At 30.3% G+C, this 14,666-nt stretch overlaps 1 protein-coding gene across 1 annotated transcript in view; it reads left to right on the forward strand.

Moving 5' to 3' along the window:
* Window positions 1–14,221: 14,221 nt before the first annotated feature.
* The window catches only part of LOC21409773 (benzyl alcohol O-benzoyltransferase), a 2,851-nt gene continuing 2,406 nt past the window's right edge, over window positions 14,222–14,666 (forward strand). Inside the window, 1 exon segment of the mRNA XM_010110649.2 lies at window positions 14,222–14,666. Within this exon segment, the coding sequence (XP_010108951.2) occupies window positions 14,316–14,666 (351 nt within the window). The 5' untranslated portion in view covers window positions 14,222–14,315.

The raw sequence follows: 14,666 nt of genomic DNA on the forward strand, positions 1-14,666 counted from the left end.
ACAAGTCATTAAACAACACACATGAAAAAAATTCAAAACAGTATGTTACAAATTCACCTTCTCATACATAATTAATATATATGGAACACAAATATTTCAAAATCAAAAGTCTTTATGAAATCTAACAACAAAAATACCTAATTAATTCAAAGAAAACTTTAAATCCAAACGAAAAAAAAACTAATCTCAAGGAAAAGAAATTTCAAAAGATTAACAAAGTACCAATTTCGATAGTTATAGTGTAGTGGCGGATATGGAGGCAAGGTCACGACGACTGGCGACGTATGAGCATGATTGTGAGGCTCTTGGAGGCGGCGACCAAGTTGAGGGAGTGAGGAGTACGTATAGTAATGGGAATGGGGAGTGTAGAAGAGATGTGATTTGAGAGAAAAAAATTGAAGTGTTGAGAGGAGGTTAGAAGAGAGAGTTAAGGTATGAGGAAGAGAGAGAGAGCTTTGGAGAGATGGAGAGATTTGAGATAACAAACTTAGAGTCTGTAAGAGAATGCTCGAAGTTATAGATGAGATATCAAAACTTTAAAAATTTTTCTAAAAAAAATGAGCAGAAAAAAGTCCGTTTTTTTTTTTTGAAATTTTTTGACATTAGATGACGGTTTTTTAAAAAATCATCGTCTAATGTGCTCGTACAGATTTTTTGTGTTAATACCGCATTTTCTAATTTATTAGACGGTTTTTTTAAAAAACGTCGTTAAATAAGTGCCAGTCTAATCTTCTATTCGTTGTAGTGCTAAACATTCACGTGCTTCCCTTAGCTCGATTATAGTAAGGCCAAGTGCATCCTTTTGTATGATAAATTCCATGATTTCACGCGATGGACTGTCATCAAGAACAGCAATGAAATTTGTTGAACTCTCCATAGTTAATCCCCAACTCTTTTAGCTTGCGAACCTACATGCCGTTTAAGAATTTACGTACTAAATATATATATATATATGTGTGTGTGTGTATGTATATAACATTACAAGCAAACCATCTTTCTTCTTCTTCTTGTTTTTTTTTTCTTTTTTTTTTAGTACATTGAGCCCAAAAAGGAGCAAGAATAATATAATACAAAAAGGACTTGGGTACCATTCATCGTCATAGTGCAACAATATTTGAGCTTCGATTTCCGCAAAAAAAAAATTATGTAAAACTTTAAACGTTTTTCGACAACCTCAGTCCAATTTTGTAAGCACCAAAAAAATATTATAGAGTTTTTTTTTTTTTTTTTTTTTTTCATCTCACAATGGAAATATATATATGAAAGTAAGGACTAAAATTTTCTCAAAATGTAAAAGTAGTTGAGAATTTACCAAAATTCCAGAGATGTCATAGTTCCAAGATATATATTGTACGTTTATGTACCATTTTTTATAAGAAAGGACTATTGTGCGTTTAAATAGTTGAGGGATTAAGGTACAAATCTCGTAAAAAACTACGACTTCGTTTATTTCTTTGATTTGAGTTTAAAATTTGAGTTTTATTATAATAAAAATTCTCAGAAACATTCATATTTAATTTTTTTTTTACAGTAAAAAACTCTCACATAAAGTCACATCTCAACTCGAATTAAAAACTTAAACTAGCGAATTACTAAACGGACCCTACTTTTATTGCAGTTTCCAATCCCTGGGATCACTTGTAATATCAAGATTAGTAAGAGCACATCCATAATTATCAACGTCGCTATGATCCATTTCCGTTAGTGCTGGGGATGAATTTGAACTCTGAAACATTTTATATTATTTAGTTTCTTTTTGAAAACTATTAATATACATAGATAACATTAAGTTGCTAATACATCTGACATAAACAACATATATATGTACACACAGATATATATATATATATATATATATCATACATAACACTAGCTACTAAAATTCTTGTTCAGTTTACGAACAAAGATAAAGTTGAACGTGCAATTAATTCATAAAAGTAAAACAAAAGGCTATAATAAACAATTCCAAGTAATTTATCAATAAAATTCTAATTTTGTGCGGCCCAATCCTGATAATACAAATATTTAATTTCATAAAATATAACTTTGAGAAAAACAGAGTTTAGGATATTTATTTGGTGGTAATTAGAAGACAAGAAAAACCTTGACATAACTATATATAACAAAATCTAAAATTTAGTTTGGCTGGGGCCGTTTAGTTCACTGATTCGAATTTTTAATTCGAGTTGAGATGTGATTTTATGTGAGAATTTTTTACTGTAGTAAAAAAGTTAGATGTGACTGTTTCTAAGAATTTTTTTACTGTAATAAAACTCGAATTCTAAACTTGAATCGGTGAAGTGAACGAGAACGTATTGATCAAACTAAAAATTAAAGGGAACGCACCTTGTATTTTGCATTAATTCGGAAACGCAAAATAGACAGATATATATGCTTCATCACAAAATTTCTCAATTCACCATAGGTTCGAAACTTGTTTACTGGATTCTGTAATAGTTTCTCAACAATTTTAAAAGAAAGAAAAAGAGAGGAAAAAAAAAGTGGCCGGAGAAAACACGAAAAAGTACTACTAATGAAAAGAAACATAAGTTCTTTTTCGCTATATAGCTCATTGTAGTTTCTACAACAATTTATTTTATATTCTCTTTTAAAAAAAAAAAGAAAGCATTTTATCTATATGAATGATTATTTCTTAGATATTCATATGATAATTAAATATATAAGTTTCCTCAAAACCTGCACATAAATTGAACCAAAGATGCCTAAAGCCTATATAATAATGTTCTGATCATTAACCTTAGAGTAGATATAAAAAGAAAAATTGTGGATAAAGTTATGCTGAAAAATTTGTGGAGGTTTTTGGTCATCCATGTTACTTCACAGGAGTGACCAATTGTGATACATTGTTAGCGGCCAAATAGGATGATAATTCCCTTTAGGTTAGATTTTCCAAAGGCTGTTTGCAATATATAAGAAAATAATTGTAATAATGTAGCGAGCATTTTAAAGCCAAAAAGTGATAAATTAAAGTTTTATGTATATGTATATATAGACACAAACATATATAAATATATATATATATATATATATCTTACTTGTATTGTTTCAATTGTTACCAACGTTTTTTTGAAACTTTTTTATTTGAGACATCCTGGTTCTTAATTTGATCCTCTAGTCCCTAAAGGTTCCTTTTACTCAACTTGTTCTCTGATATAAAACACGATCATCTATTGTATTACGCATTTGTAATTCTGAAAGTACACTATATCGTTCTGTTTCAAGATAGTGAATTTGGATCTTTGGCTTGAAAACTACCTGCATCACAAATAATTAATTCACGAGGCTAATTTTGCTTCAAAATATTTTTACCATAAAGATAAATGTGTGAATAAAAAAAAAGAATGAAACTTAATTGAAATGAACAGTAAGAGCTAATAATTGAAATTCTACATTGAGGCATGTACCTCATTTATAGACGTTTGGTTCATGGATTAGAATTATGAGATTAAAACCATTTTTGATTTACTTGTATTTTTTGAGAGAGAAAACACTGTAGCGAACCACGAATCGTGATTCGAATCGGAGTACGAATCCCTCAACTAAACAACTAGCACACGGGGGAATAAGGTCTCCATCAACTAGATCTTCATCAAGTAAATCTTCGTCAAAATGCTAAAATAAACACAAAATTAAGTCAAACCAAACTATATATTAGAACTCGTTTAGTTCGCCGACTCGAGTTGAGATGTGACTTTATATGAGAGTTTTTTACTATAGTAAAAAAGTTAGATGAGATTATTTTTTAGAACTTTTTACTATAGCAAAACTCAAATTCTAAACTCGAATCGGTGAAATGAACGGGGCCTTAGATTGGAATTAATAATATTTACTAACAACATCTAAATTCTATTAAATCGTGCGTTCTTTAGTGTATGAACTCAACATTAATGCCTAACTAGCTAATATCTAATTACAATAATTATAGGATGAAACATTAGAATTAATAGAATGTAAAGCTGAGGTTAATTAAGAAACCTCCAATATAGTTTGTGAAGTAAGGTGATAAACTGTCCGGTTGAAATAAAGCCCGGCTCATTTCACCGATTTGAGTTTTGCTACAGTAAAAAGTTATTAGAAACAGTCACATCTAATTTTTTTATTACAATTTAAAATTCTCACATAAAATCACATCTCAACTCGAATTAAAAACTCGAATGAGATATGCACTATACTTAGCTCCTATCCCGATAAATTCAGAACATTTATCACTATGTAGGACATGTTCCGTCACATGATGTGACGGAACATGTGCAATGCCTTTCTCATCTTCCTCTTCGTGCATTGATCATATCAATATATTAAAGCATTTCACATCTTTAGTCAAAGAGAATTGATCCCTCTTATTCGGGGTGGCGATGGAGCAGTTTCACGGGTTCATCAAGGCTTTAGATTTTGTGGCTGTGATCAAAGCTAAGGGAAGAAAAAGACATTAAAGTTGAGACGCACAACCTGAGGTCACTATCGTGAATATCTTTCTTTCTTTTCTTTTTCTTTTCCTCTTTTGTTTTTGTCCTTTTTTTTTTTTTTTTTGTAACACAGACCTTGTCTTTTTTTTTTTTCTTCGTTTGGTTGATGTTCCCTAGCAACAATAGTTATGACATTGTATAAATGTTTTTAGTTTCTTTGGACGTTGTTATGTATTAAATCTCAATATAAAACAGTGTAATTTTTGTTTTATTAAATAATTTCTCACTTTGAATTTGAAGGTTTAAGTAACCAAAGAAAAAAGTAGATAAATAAAGCCCTTTCTAATTTGGTTCTCTCTCTCTCTCCTTTCTAAATGAAATGTAGAAGAAGTGTTACTAGACACCACATGCAAATGTGCTGAGCTGATGAATTATCACATGATTTAGGTAAATCTGTGCCTCTCATTAATTGAAAGAAAGGGCAAAAAAAAAAAAAAAAAGAAAAAGAAGCACAAATATTCTGTAATAGACAATCCCCACCCCTAGGTTAATAAAACAAAATGAAATAAAATAAAGGCTTACAATCAGAAGTCAAAAAAAAAAAAAGAAAAAGAGACGAAAAGGGAAAACGTGGAAAAAAGAAACAAACAAGCAAATTGGAAATTGTCAATTCTTCAAAGCAAATGGTCTTTCTATAAGCAATTTTTTTAGAAAAGGGTCCAAGTTTTATTAAACCAAGAAGATGTATTGATTTGTGCTTTATCACTGACTAACTTGTATACTTATCACCCATTAACAAATATAAATCGGTGATAAACCAGTAGCAAATTAATGATAAACCGGTTTATTAGTGATAAGTCATCAGTAATTATTGATTAACCGCTGTAAAAAAAATTATTTACCTAAAAAAGAGTTTGGCCATCAATTAGAAAGGGGTGGTCCGATCATCCGCGTAGTTAAGGTTACTTCAGTCCTCCTAAGGATTAATTTCATATACTTTCTAATTGGAAGGACCTAAATCCCAGTCCTCGCGGGGAGGCTCATAGAATGACTCCGACAAATCACGTTTTTCATTTTTCTTTCTTTCTGGACTTTTTGTTTGAATATTTTGCTCCTAGTTTTCTTTTCCTTTGTCGCTCTCTTCACTGCAGCTTTTTTTTTAATTGACTTTCTTGAGCAAAACAAGCAAAAAGATCCTAGTGGGAGTACATCAACAATGCATCACCTTTTATCTGAATGGCTTTAAACGATGAGATAATAATCTAGAAGCTGGTATGACATTTGAATTGACAACATATTATCGGGTTTGAATACTTGTTGCTTTAAAATTCAAATTATGAGAAGATATGCTCTAGAAGGTTTCGAATTTAATTGGATGATATAGCTTGCTTATAAGCTAAGATAATTGGGATTTGAATTTTGGTGCTTAATCTGATTATTCTTAAAGGGAGATTTAAATTCGAAATTGTGGAGAGATCAACGTGAAGATATTATGATATTGTTAAGAGAGGATAGTAAAGTTCGATTTAGAGAAGATTCTCGAGAGGCCTTAGTTGTTCTATGTAAAGGCCACATTTCTACTCAGTATTGATCATGGGTTTTAATAGAATATTTTTGGAGAAAAAGTCTGTGAGTTTGAGAGCTTTGAAGTTTGTATTGACGGTCATTCTTCGGGAGAAGAATTAAAAGCTTTCGAGAAAAAGCGCTTTACAAGACAAAGGGAGTTCACTGTGTAGATTGAAGATGAGTGGTGCTTGCTAGATAAGGTCATGAAGTAGATTTGATACGACGGCGACATTATCGAAGAGGGATGAGTGTATAAGTCCGATTGATATGTGTCATGATTGAGACTTAGTAGATTGTTCATTGTCTGGGTGTGGCCCTGCAGACGTAGGTTGTTTAACCGGACTGTGATGCCAATATATGGCATTCTTTACTTTTCGCTTTATTTTATGCTTTTAAACATTGCTGAATCTGAAAATTTAATTAATCATTAGCGGCAAAACATATCTATCAAGTAGTTTCAGAGCGGTTCACTGACTATTTACTTCAGTGAGATCTTGTGAACATATCTTTGATCGCAGGGAATGGATTTTCTAAGGGAAGGAGGTTCGGTTACACGCCCCCCACTACTTGATGGATCTAATTATTCATATTGAAAGGCTCGAGTGAAGGCGTTTATCAAGAGCAAGATTGGACTCTCCTCCCAGAGCTCCATCTTACGGGGGCATATAGGAGATATCACTTAGATAGTTTGTTTTGTTTAAATTAAAATTAATTTGTAGATATCTAGTTAGTTTTAGGAGATATCACTTAGATAGTTTGTTTTGTTTAAATTTGTAATTTAAATTTCTAGATATCTAGTTAGGTTTAGATTTTATTTCCCTTTGTAATTATCTAGGTAGTTTCTCATCTAGTTAGCTTCCTCTTTTCAATATTTGAATTATTTGAATGGTAATTTACTTAGATATCTCAAATCAATGGAAAAGGCGATGCCATAATTTTTCAAAATCTCTTTAATCCTTTATAATCATCCAACCAATCCAATTCATCCAAAAAAAATTAGATATCCAAAAACTAATGGGTCAGATTTGGATGATATTTTCACTAATCCAATCTTTGGATTGGATTGGATGTTGGATTCAAAATTTGAAACTCCAATAAATCCAATTCAATCCAATATATTTGTCCTATATATAATATATTATATTATTAATTATAAACATAATATATAATAGTGAAATATTAGAATTCTTCTCTTTTACTATGTCGTAATATTTGCCATGTTTAATGATTTTGGCTTTATGTTGGATGGTAATGAATGAATGTGGACTAAATTGTGTTGAAAATATATAGATTTATCATTTTGAGCAAGTTTTACAAAATTTAATTAAAGTATACGCTAATCCAATCATCCAATCTAATACAAATCCAGCGGATATCAGATTCGATCAAATGATAGTAGTGATTGATTGGATTGGTTGGATTTTGAAAGAATTTATATTGGATTGGATTAGATGACGGATGATAAAAAAAGTATTGGTTTTGATGCAACGCTCATCCCTAATAGAATTTACGCCAAAGTCCCCGTTCACTTCACCAATTTGAGTTTAGAATTTGAGTTTTGCTACAGTAAAAAGTTCTCAGAAACAGTCACATTAATTTAACTTTTTTGCTACAGTAAAAAGTTCTAACATAAAATCACATCTCAACTCGAATTAGCAAAGTGAACGGGAGAACACGTTGAATGGACTTTTTGTGCATTTAAAACCTATGTTTATCATTTCTCGTGAATGAGACGTTTGATTCATGAATTAGAATCATGTGATTAGAACTATTTTCGATTTACGTATATTTTTTATGAGAGAAAACACTGTAGTGAATCATGAATCATGATTCAAATCATGATTTGAATTCTTTAACCAAACATCCTCTAAGATTCCTACTACCACTACGCGGTAGTTAGAGTTGGTGATGGCTCTTGTTATCATATTTCTCATTCTAAAAACGTAGCAGCTAATTATATAGCGTTCTTCTTTCAACTTTCAACGAGAAAGAAAATAAAAAAATAATTACAACTCGTTTGAATAACATTTCTCCCTCAAATAAGGTCTCTTGATGTAGCAACAACGTACGAACCTGAACTCAAATTTGTAATAATCATTGCACTTTTTGAGTTACGATACTAAGTTTAGATCTTAATTTGAATTAATGTGTATTTGAGTATGGTTTGAGTTAAGAATTTAATTTGAGTTTGTGTTTAGATATGCACATTTGAGTTATGGTTTGAATAAAGAATCTATTTGAGTTTGTGTTTAGGTGGGTCAAAACTTAAATTTGTATTTGGATAGTATTTTTATAAAAACTCAATGATGATGGAAAATTTTAATAAGGTATATGGATGAGGTTTTATTCGTCTCTTCGTTGTGAATGCTTAGAAAAAAGAATCATCTCAATCAGAATTAAAACGAAAAAGTTATGACGTTTTTAATAATAGAGAAAATATTGTTCACTAAGTTAAATTTGAGTTTAGGAACTTAAGTTGAAGGGGGGTTTGAACTCAAATTTTAGCCTCAAACTCAAGTTACAACTCAAATTAAAATTTAAGTTTAAACTCATATTTTATAAAAGAACATGAACTTAAATAAAGTAGTAACTTGAGTCTAAACTTTTTTGAGTATAATATCAAAAAATTTATCCAGAATGTCATGTAACATAAGCATGAGAAAGATGTACGATTCAAGTTTTGTACATATTTTCAATGTCGGGATATAAGTGTCTCTTTTTGCTTATTTATTTACTTTTCTTCAGCATCAATCCTTCACTTTGTTGAGTCTCCTGTTGGTGTTTCATGTTTTGTCATTGGTGGTCTTACTCAACACCACTTCAGATTATTCATGGATTAAGGTTGGAAATATATAACATTTTTTATCACCTTTAAATATAAAAATTTAATGGCGTAGCGTGATAATAATTTAATTTTATTAATTATTCAATTTATTATAACCGTTGAATTAGGGGATGTTTGTTTCGTGTATGCGTCCCTGATTTTGAATTATGGTTCATGGTTCTCTACAATATTTTTCTCTCACAAAAAATTTAAAATTTAAAAATTAGAATCATGAATCATGATTCTAAATCCATGAACCAAATGTTAGTAATTCAAACTAGGTATTTATAATAATTTAAAATAAGGATATATCTCTTAATCTAACTCAAACTAATAATTCAAAAATAATAATTCAAACTTTAAAATAAAAAATAATTACAAAAATAACTATTTTCTTTCTTTAAGACTCTTCGTCCAATGACATGTCACAATTCGCATAGTGAGCTATATGTAGAGGTTGATACTCAGTGAACTTCAATAATAATAAAAAAAAAAATGACATTCAGTGGCGGATCTATCAGATCTGATGGATTTGAGCCCGGAGGGTAGTGCAATGAGATGGGTACAGTCAGTCTCGAATGTAGTTAAGACCCAATAAATATGTGCCCTACCTGAAAAATAAGAAAACATTATATATAAGAGATTATTCAATGGACCGAAAATACCACGTCATTTTATTTACTTGTTACATCCATCCAAGAAAAATCTACCATTTGAGCACTATGTCACCTGTTTTTACCTATACTTCTCTTTTTAATAGGTATTACGTTGATTGTTAAATCAAAACCACCATATTTATTTTACTGGGTCTTTTTTATTTTCTTAAAAGTAAAAGGTCTTCTTTCATTATATTTTATTTCTTATTTTGAGAAGTTTATTTCCTTCTTAAATGAGGCGCCCATGATTAATAAATTGATCGAGTAACAAATTCAAATTCATCCGTCTGCCATTCATAAAAAGATATTATTTTGTTAAAGCGACATTCATACAAAAACTGTTAATAGACAGTCAATTAAAGCCTTTATTACCAAACAAATTAAAAACTAATAATATAATATAATCAAAACTTCGATATGTAGATATAATCTATAAATTCACTCCAATGTGCTACGCACGTGGCACTAACTAATTTTATAAAAAATTATTACAATGGATCCTTTTATGCTGTCGGGATATTTTTTCCCAGTACCATGTCGGGAGATACTATAATTTGTGAAATTTTACGTTAGAACTTACAAACTCAAACGATAAAGTTACAAACTCGATTGATAATTTGTGCAGTTTTAAATTTTACGATAAATCAGTCGAGTTTGCAAGTTCTAACGTAAATTATCGTAAAATTCAAATTTTATAAATTATCGTAACTTTTACAACTTTATAGTTCGAGTTGCAAATTTTAACGTAAAATTTTACAAATTATCATATTTCCCAGCACAATGCCGGGAATATTCTCCGGGCTTCATAAAAGAATCCTTATTACATTTATCACAAAGAGGAAGATGCCTAGAAATTGAAGTCCACTAGCGTGGAAAGAATCTAGGCGATCCAAAGAGGAGGTTGTTGGAAACCAACATCTTTTTATTATTAATTTCATAGAACTTGGGACAATCAATACAAACTTCATATATTATTCTCAGTTAATTACAAAATGTCAATGATGAAACTATTATCGGAGTCAATATTCTACTTATGCCCCTACAACGACCTTGCTACTTCCAAGTAGATATCATGATCTTTAGTCAAAGAGAATTGATCCCTCTTACTGCTCTTTTGGCCTAATGTATATATATATATCTTTCCGTCTATTTATTTAAGGAGAACTGACTTTGACTAATATTGGTATAAACTTCTCATATTTAACGATTTCCATTCATGTGTTTCATAAAGACAGAGGAATTAGATTAATTAATGCATTTTTTTAATTCAAGGACTAAATTGAATACAAATTTCAATTCATGGACTATTTTTAGAGAGAGAGAAAAAGAAAATTAGAACCTTTCACGATTTTAATTCTACTATTAAAAAAAGATCAAATTATAAAGAAGAATTTAGGAGAGCTACTGTAACAATCCATAAAGGCAAGGAAAAAAAAAAACTAAGAACAATAAGAACAACCAAAATTTAGTACCAATAACTGATTTATTTTGTTAGATGATCCTCAAACTATAGTCTTTTTACTATTTTTAAACTTCACGATCGAGGAATAATCTCTAAACTCAAAAGTTCCTCATAATGATAATGAGCAGAAATTAAATGTACCTAATCTTGCATGTTTAATTCCTGCAATTCTGGGCCCCAACAAGAAATTTAAGAAAGTTTTTAAAAGGCCATAAAAAGGTTAATACTATTTATGTCATTAATATTCTGATGAGATATTTTTCATATTCAATCAGAATTTTTTTTTTCTCACAAAATGTTTTTCGTATTCTGCTAAAATATGATTCATAATATATCGGAATATTTTTTAATGACATAAATTAGGATGCTATTGTAATTTTTCCAACATGGGAATTTGGAGAAGCCTAAGACTTTAGACAGTTCCAAACAGGTACTATTTTGTCTTTGTCGACGTTGTATTCTATTGAAAAATGGTTAGAGAGAGAGAATGAGAAGCAAATAAGAAGCTAATCTGTGTTAATTAAATCCAGTTGACACCTAATTTTATTTATGTTTAAAGGAACATCCAAACACTAGGTTGGTGATAACCATCGAATATCTTTCACGTATAATCTGTCAACTGCGTACAACTGGGGTAATTACTTAAACGCGTACGTAGAACTTTGGACAAAATATATTACAAGGGCTTTTCATTAATTATTAAGTGTCACGATTAACATATTTGCTAACTATATATATATATATATATATATATTTCTATTTGGTATGCAAAAACTCAAAACATATTTTATTTTGCATTTAATTCTGTCGTATTCACATACCATCTACTTTGCTCTAATTCTAATTAGGACAAAATAATTAACTTGCAGCACTAAAAAGTACTTTGTCTTCTATACATGCATGGCTGATTCTACAGTGCGGTACAATTTAACTCAAACGATGTTTATGAAATTAGTATATATTACGGTACTGCCACAAAATCTTCTCATGTCTAATTAGAATAGCGAGATATTGACATGATCCACTTAATAAGGTAAGGACAATCCTCTTTTGGTAAGCCGATTTTATTAGGTTGAGTTAGGCCCAATATCTTTTAATTTATGTAAAATGGTATCAGAGCATGCCCAGTTTTACAATATTGGGTCCTCCAATATCGACTTATTCACAACGGTTTGGCATGGTCCACGTTGTGCGTGAGGGGGCGTATTAGAATCTCACATTGGCTGAAAATATTGGCATGATCCACTTAATAAGGTGAGGGCAATCCTCCTCTAGCAAGCCGGTTTTGCTAGGTTGAGTTAGACCTAATATCCTTTGATTTCTGTAAAAATGTCAGATCCCAAATTATATGCACTGTTTGATTTAAATTATAATTATGTATAATGAGGTGGCCCTATTATAAATATTCCTGTCATATTTGACTGTACAAAAAAACAAAAACAAAAAAACAAACAAACAAATAAACGTTCATCCTTAATTAGTTTAGTCTACAGACTACTGCCGATGCTGACAATAGAAGTCGTCCCCTTATATGTTTGGAAAGAGCCCTTTCTTATTCCATAATAAATTGATAATTTATTTGTGTTTTGGTGGTTTGGCTGCTTCCGAAAGATACTTTCATTTGTGCCATTGACAAAAAGGATGAAAAACTGATATATATATATATATATATATATATATATATATATATATATATATATATATATATATATATATATATATATATATATATATATATATATATATATATATATATATATATATATATATATATATATATATATATATATATATATATATATATATATATATATATATATATATATATATATATATATATATATATATATATATATATATATATATATATATATATATATATATATATATATATATATATATATATATATATATATATATATATATATATATATATATATATATATATATATATAATTGAAAAGAAATGGCTGCACGAAGATGATTTGAAAGTCTACTTATTCTCTTCAATAAAGTAAAAAAAAAAAGAAAATTATGGGGTCCGGATCTGAGACTGAAATCAACTACACAAAATATCTATCTATCTACTCTATATAAATATATATGTGTGTCTATGTGTGTGTGGTGGTGTATTATGTTATGAGTATAGTCACCAATATTCGCAACACGTGATAATGATCAGATGATCAAATTAGTCTGCAGATTAATTAAGGAGCTAGCAAATAATGACCAATATATCAAATAAATTAAGAGCGTGTTTAATTTCGTTGGTAATCATGACTCCTATAGATAATATTGTGGATGGAGATTACTATAGTCGTTAATTTATTTGGTAGGTACCAATAATGGCCTTCATTGTTTGCTTTTGCTTTTTCTTTGGCCATTGTTTGACTTTGCTTTTTCTTTAGAAAAAACCATGAATAAATAAACAAAAACACGATGGATCTGCACGCCCCAGTTTTTTGACAGATAGTTTTTTTTTTTTTTTTTTTTTTTCCTGATCTTATTCTATTTGCAAGTCCTTTTTTTTCCATTTAAATGGTTATATTTAAGTTGATTAATTTCAAGAGAGAAATATCCCAACGATCTTAGTATTCATTTAGGGTATGTTTTACTATTTAAATTAAGAACTTGAGTTGTGTATGTGAGAGAAAAATATTATAATAAAAAAATTAAATTTGAATTTTTTTGAGAAAAAATACTGTAACAACAAGACTTAAATTGTGAAATAAACGAGACATTAATAATTCTTGCTTCATTTTGATGGGATATATATATATCTCCACTTTCTTCAATAGTCTTGAAGACTTTATACCTAACTTTGTTAGGAAAAAAGAAGTGTAAATTTCCACTACTTTTCTTGTGAAAAGAAAAACTCTTAAAATTTGAATGAGCGTGTCTCATTACAATGGTATCGTGAACTAATGAAAGAAAGAAATAGTAAATAGATAAAAAAAGGACAGCCACGACGAAGAAAATATGTAAAGAAAAGTCTGAGCCACGAATCACGAGATGTTGATTATACCAAATAATTTAATAAGTAAATAACAATAAAACGTAGACCACTAGACCAGCTAGTTAGTGGAGCCAATTATATTTCAAAAGCATATTGAGCCAATCCTCATTGAGATATATAGTATAGCAAGCAGCCAAGCAGCCCACTCCCCCAAAAAAAAAAAAAATGCGGGCCATGCCCAATTGCATTTGTCCCCCATTATAGTGTGTATACTATATATATATATATATATATATATATATATCGCTCTTTCATAGTAATATCTCTATATATGCATGTTCTTCATCCATCATTTATCACATATTCCCTATAGTACTAGCTAATAGTGGTGACACATAATAATTAAAGTATCAACACTAGTATTATGGCAGGGTCTCTAGTGTTCAGGGTAAAAAGGTCCCAACCGGAGCTTGTGGCTCCGGCCAAGGACACCCCAAGAGAGCTCAAACTTCTCTCCGACATCGACGACCAAGACAGTCTCCGGTTCCTGATTCCGGTGATTCAGTTCTACGAGTACGAGCCCTCCATGCAAGGGAAGGACCCGGCGAAAGTGATCAAGGAGGCGCTGGCCAAAACGCTCGTTTTTTACTACCCTTTTGCGGGTAGGTTGAGGGAATTGGCCGGCGCTGGGCGAAAGCTGGCCGTCGACTGCACCGCCGAGGGCGTGTTGTTCGTCGAGGGCGATGCCGATGTCACGCTGGCCGACTTCGGTGAC

Source organism: Morus notabilis, unplaced genomic scaffold (genome assembly GCF_000414095.1).
Source record: "Morus notabilis unplaced genomic scaffold, ASM41409v2 Scaffold518, whole genome shotgun sequence".
NCBI lineage: Eukaryota > Viridiplantae > Streptophyta > Magnoliopsida > Rosales > Moraceae > Morus > Morus notabilis.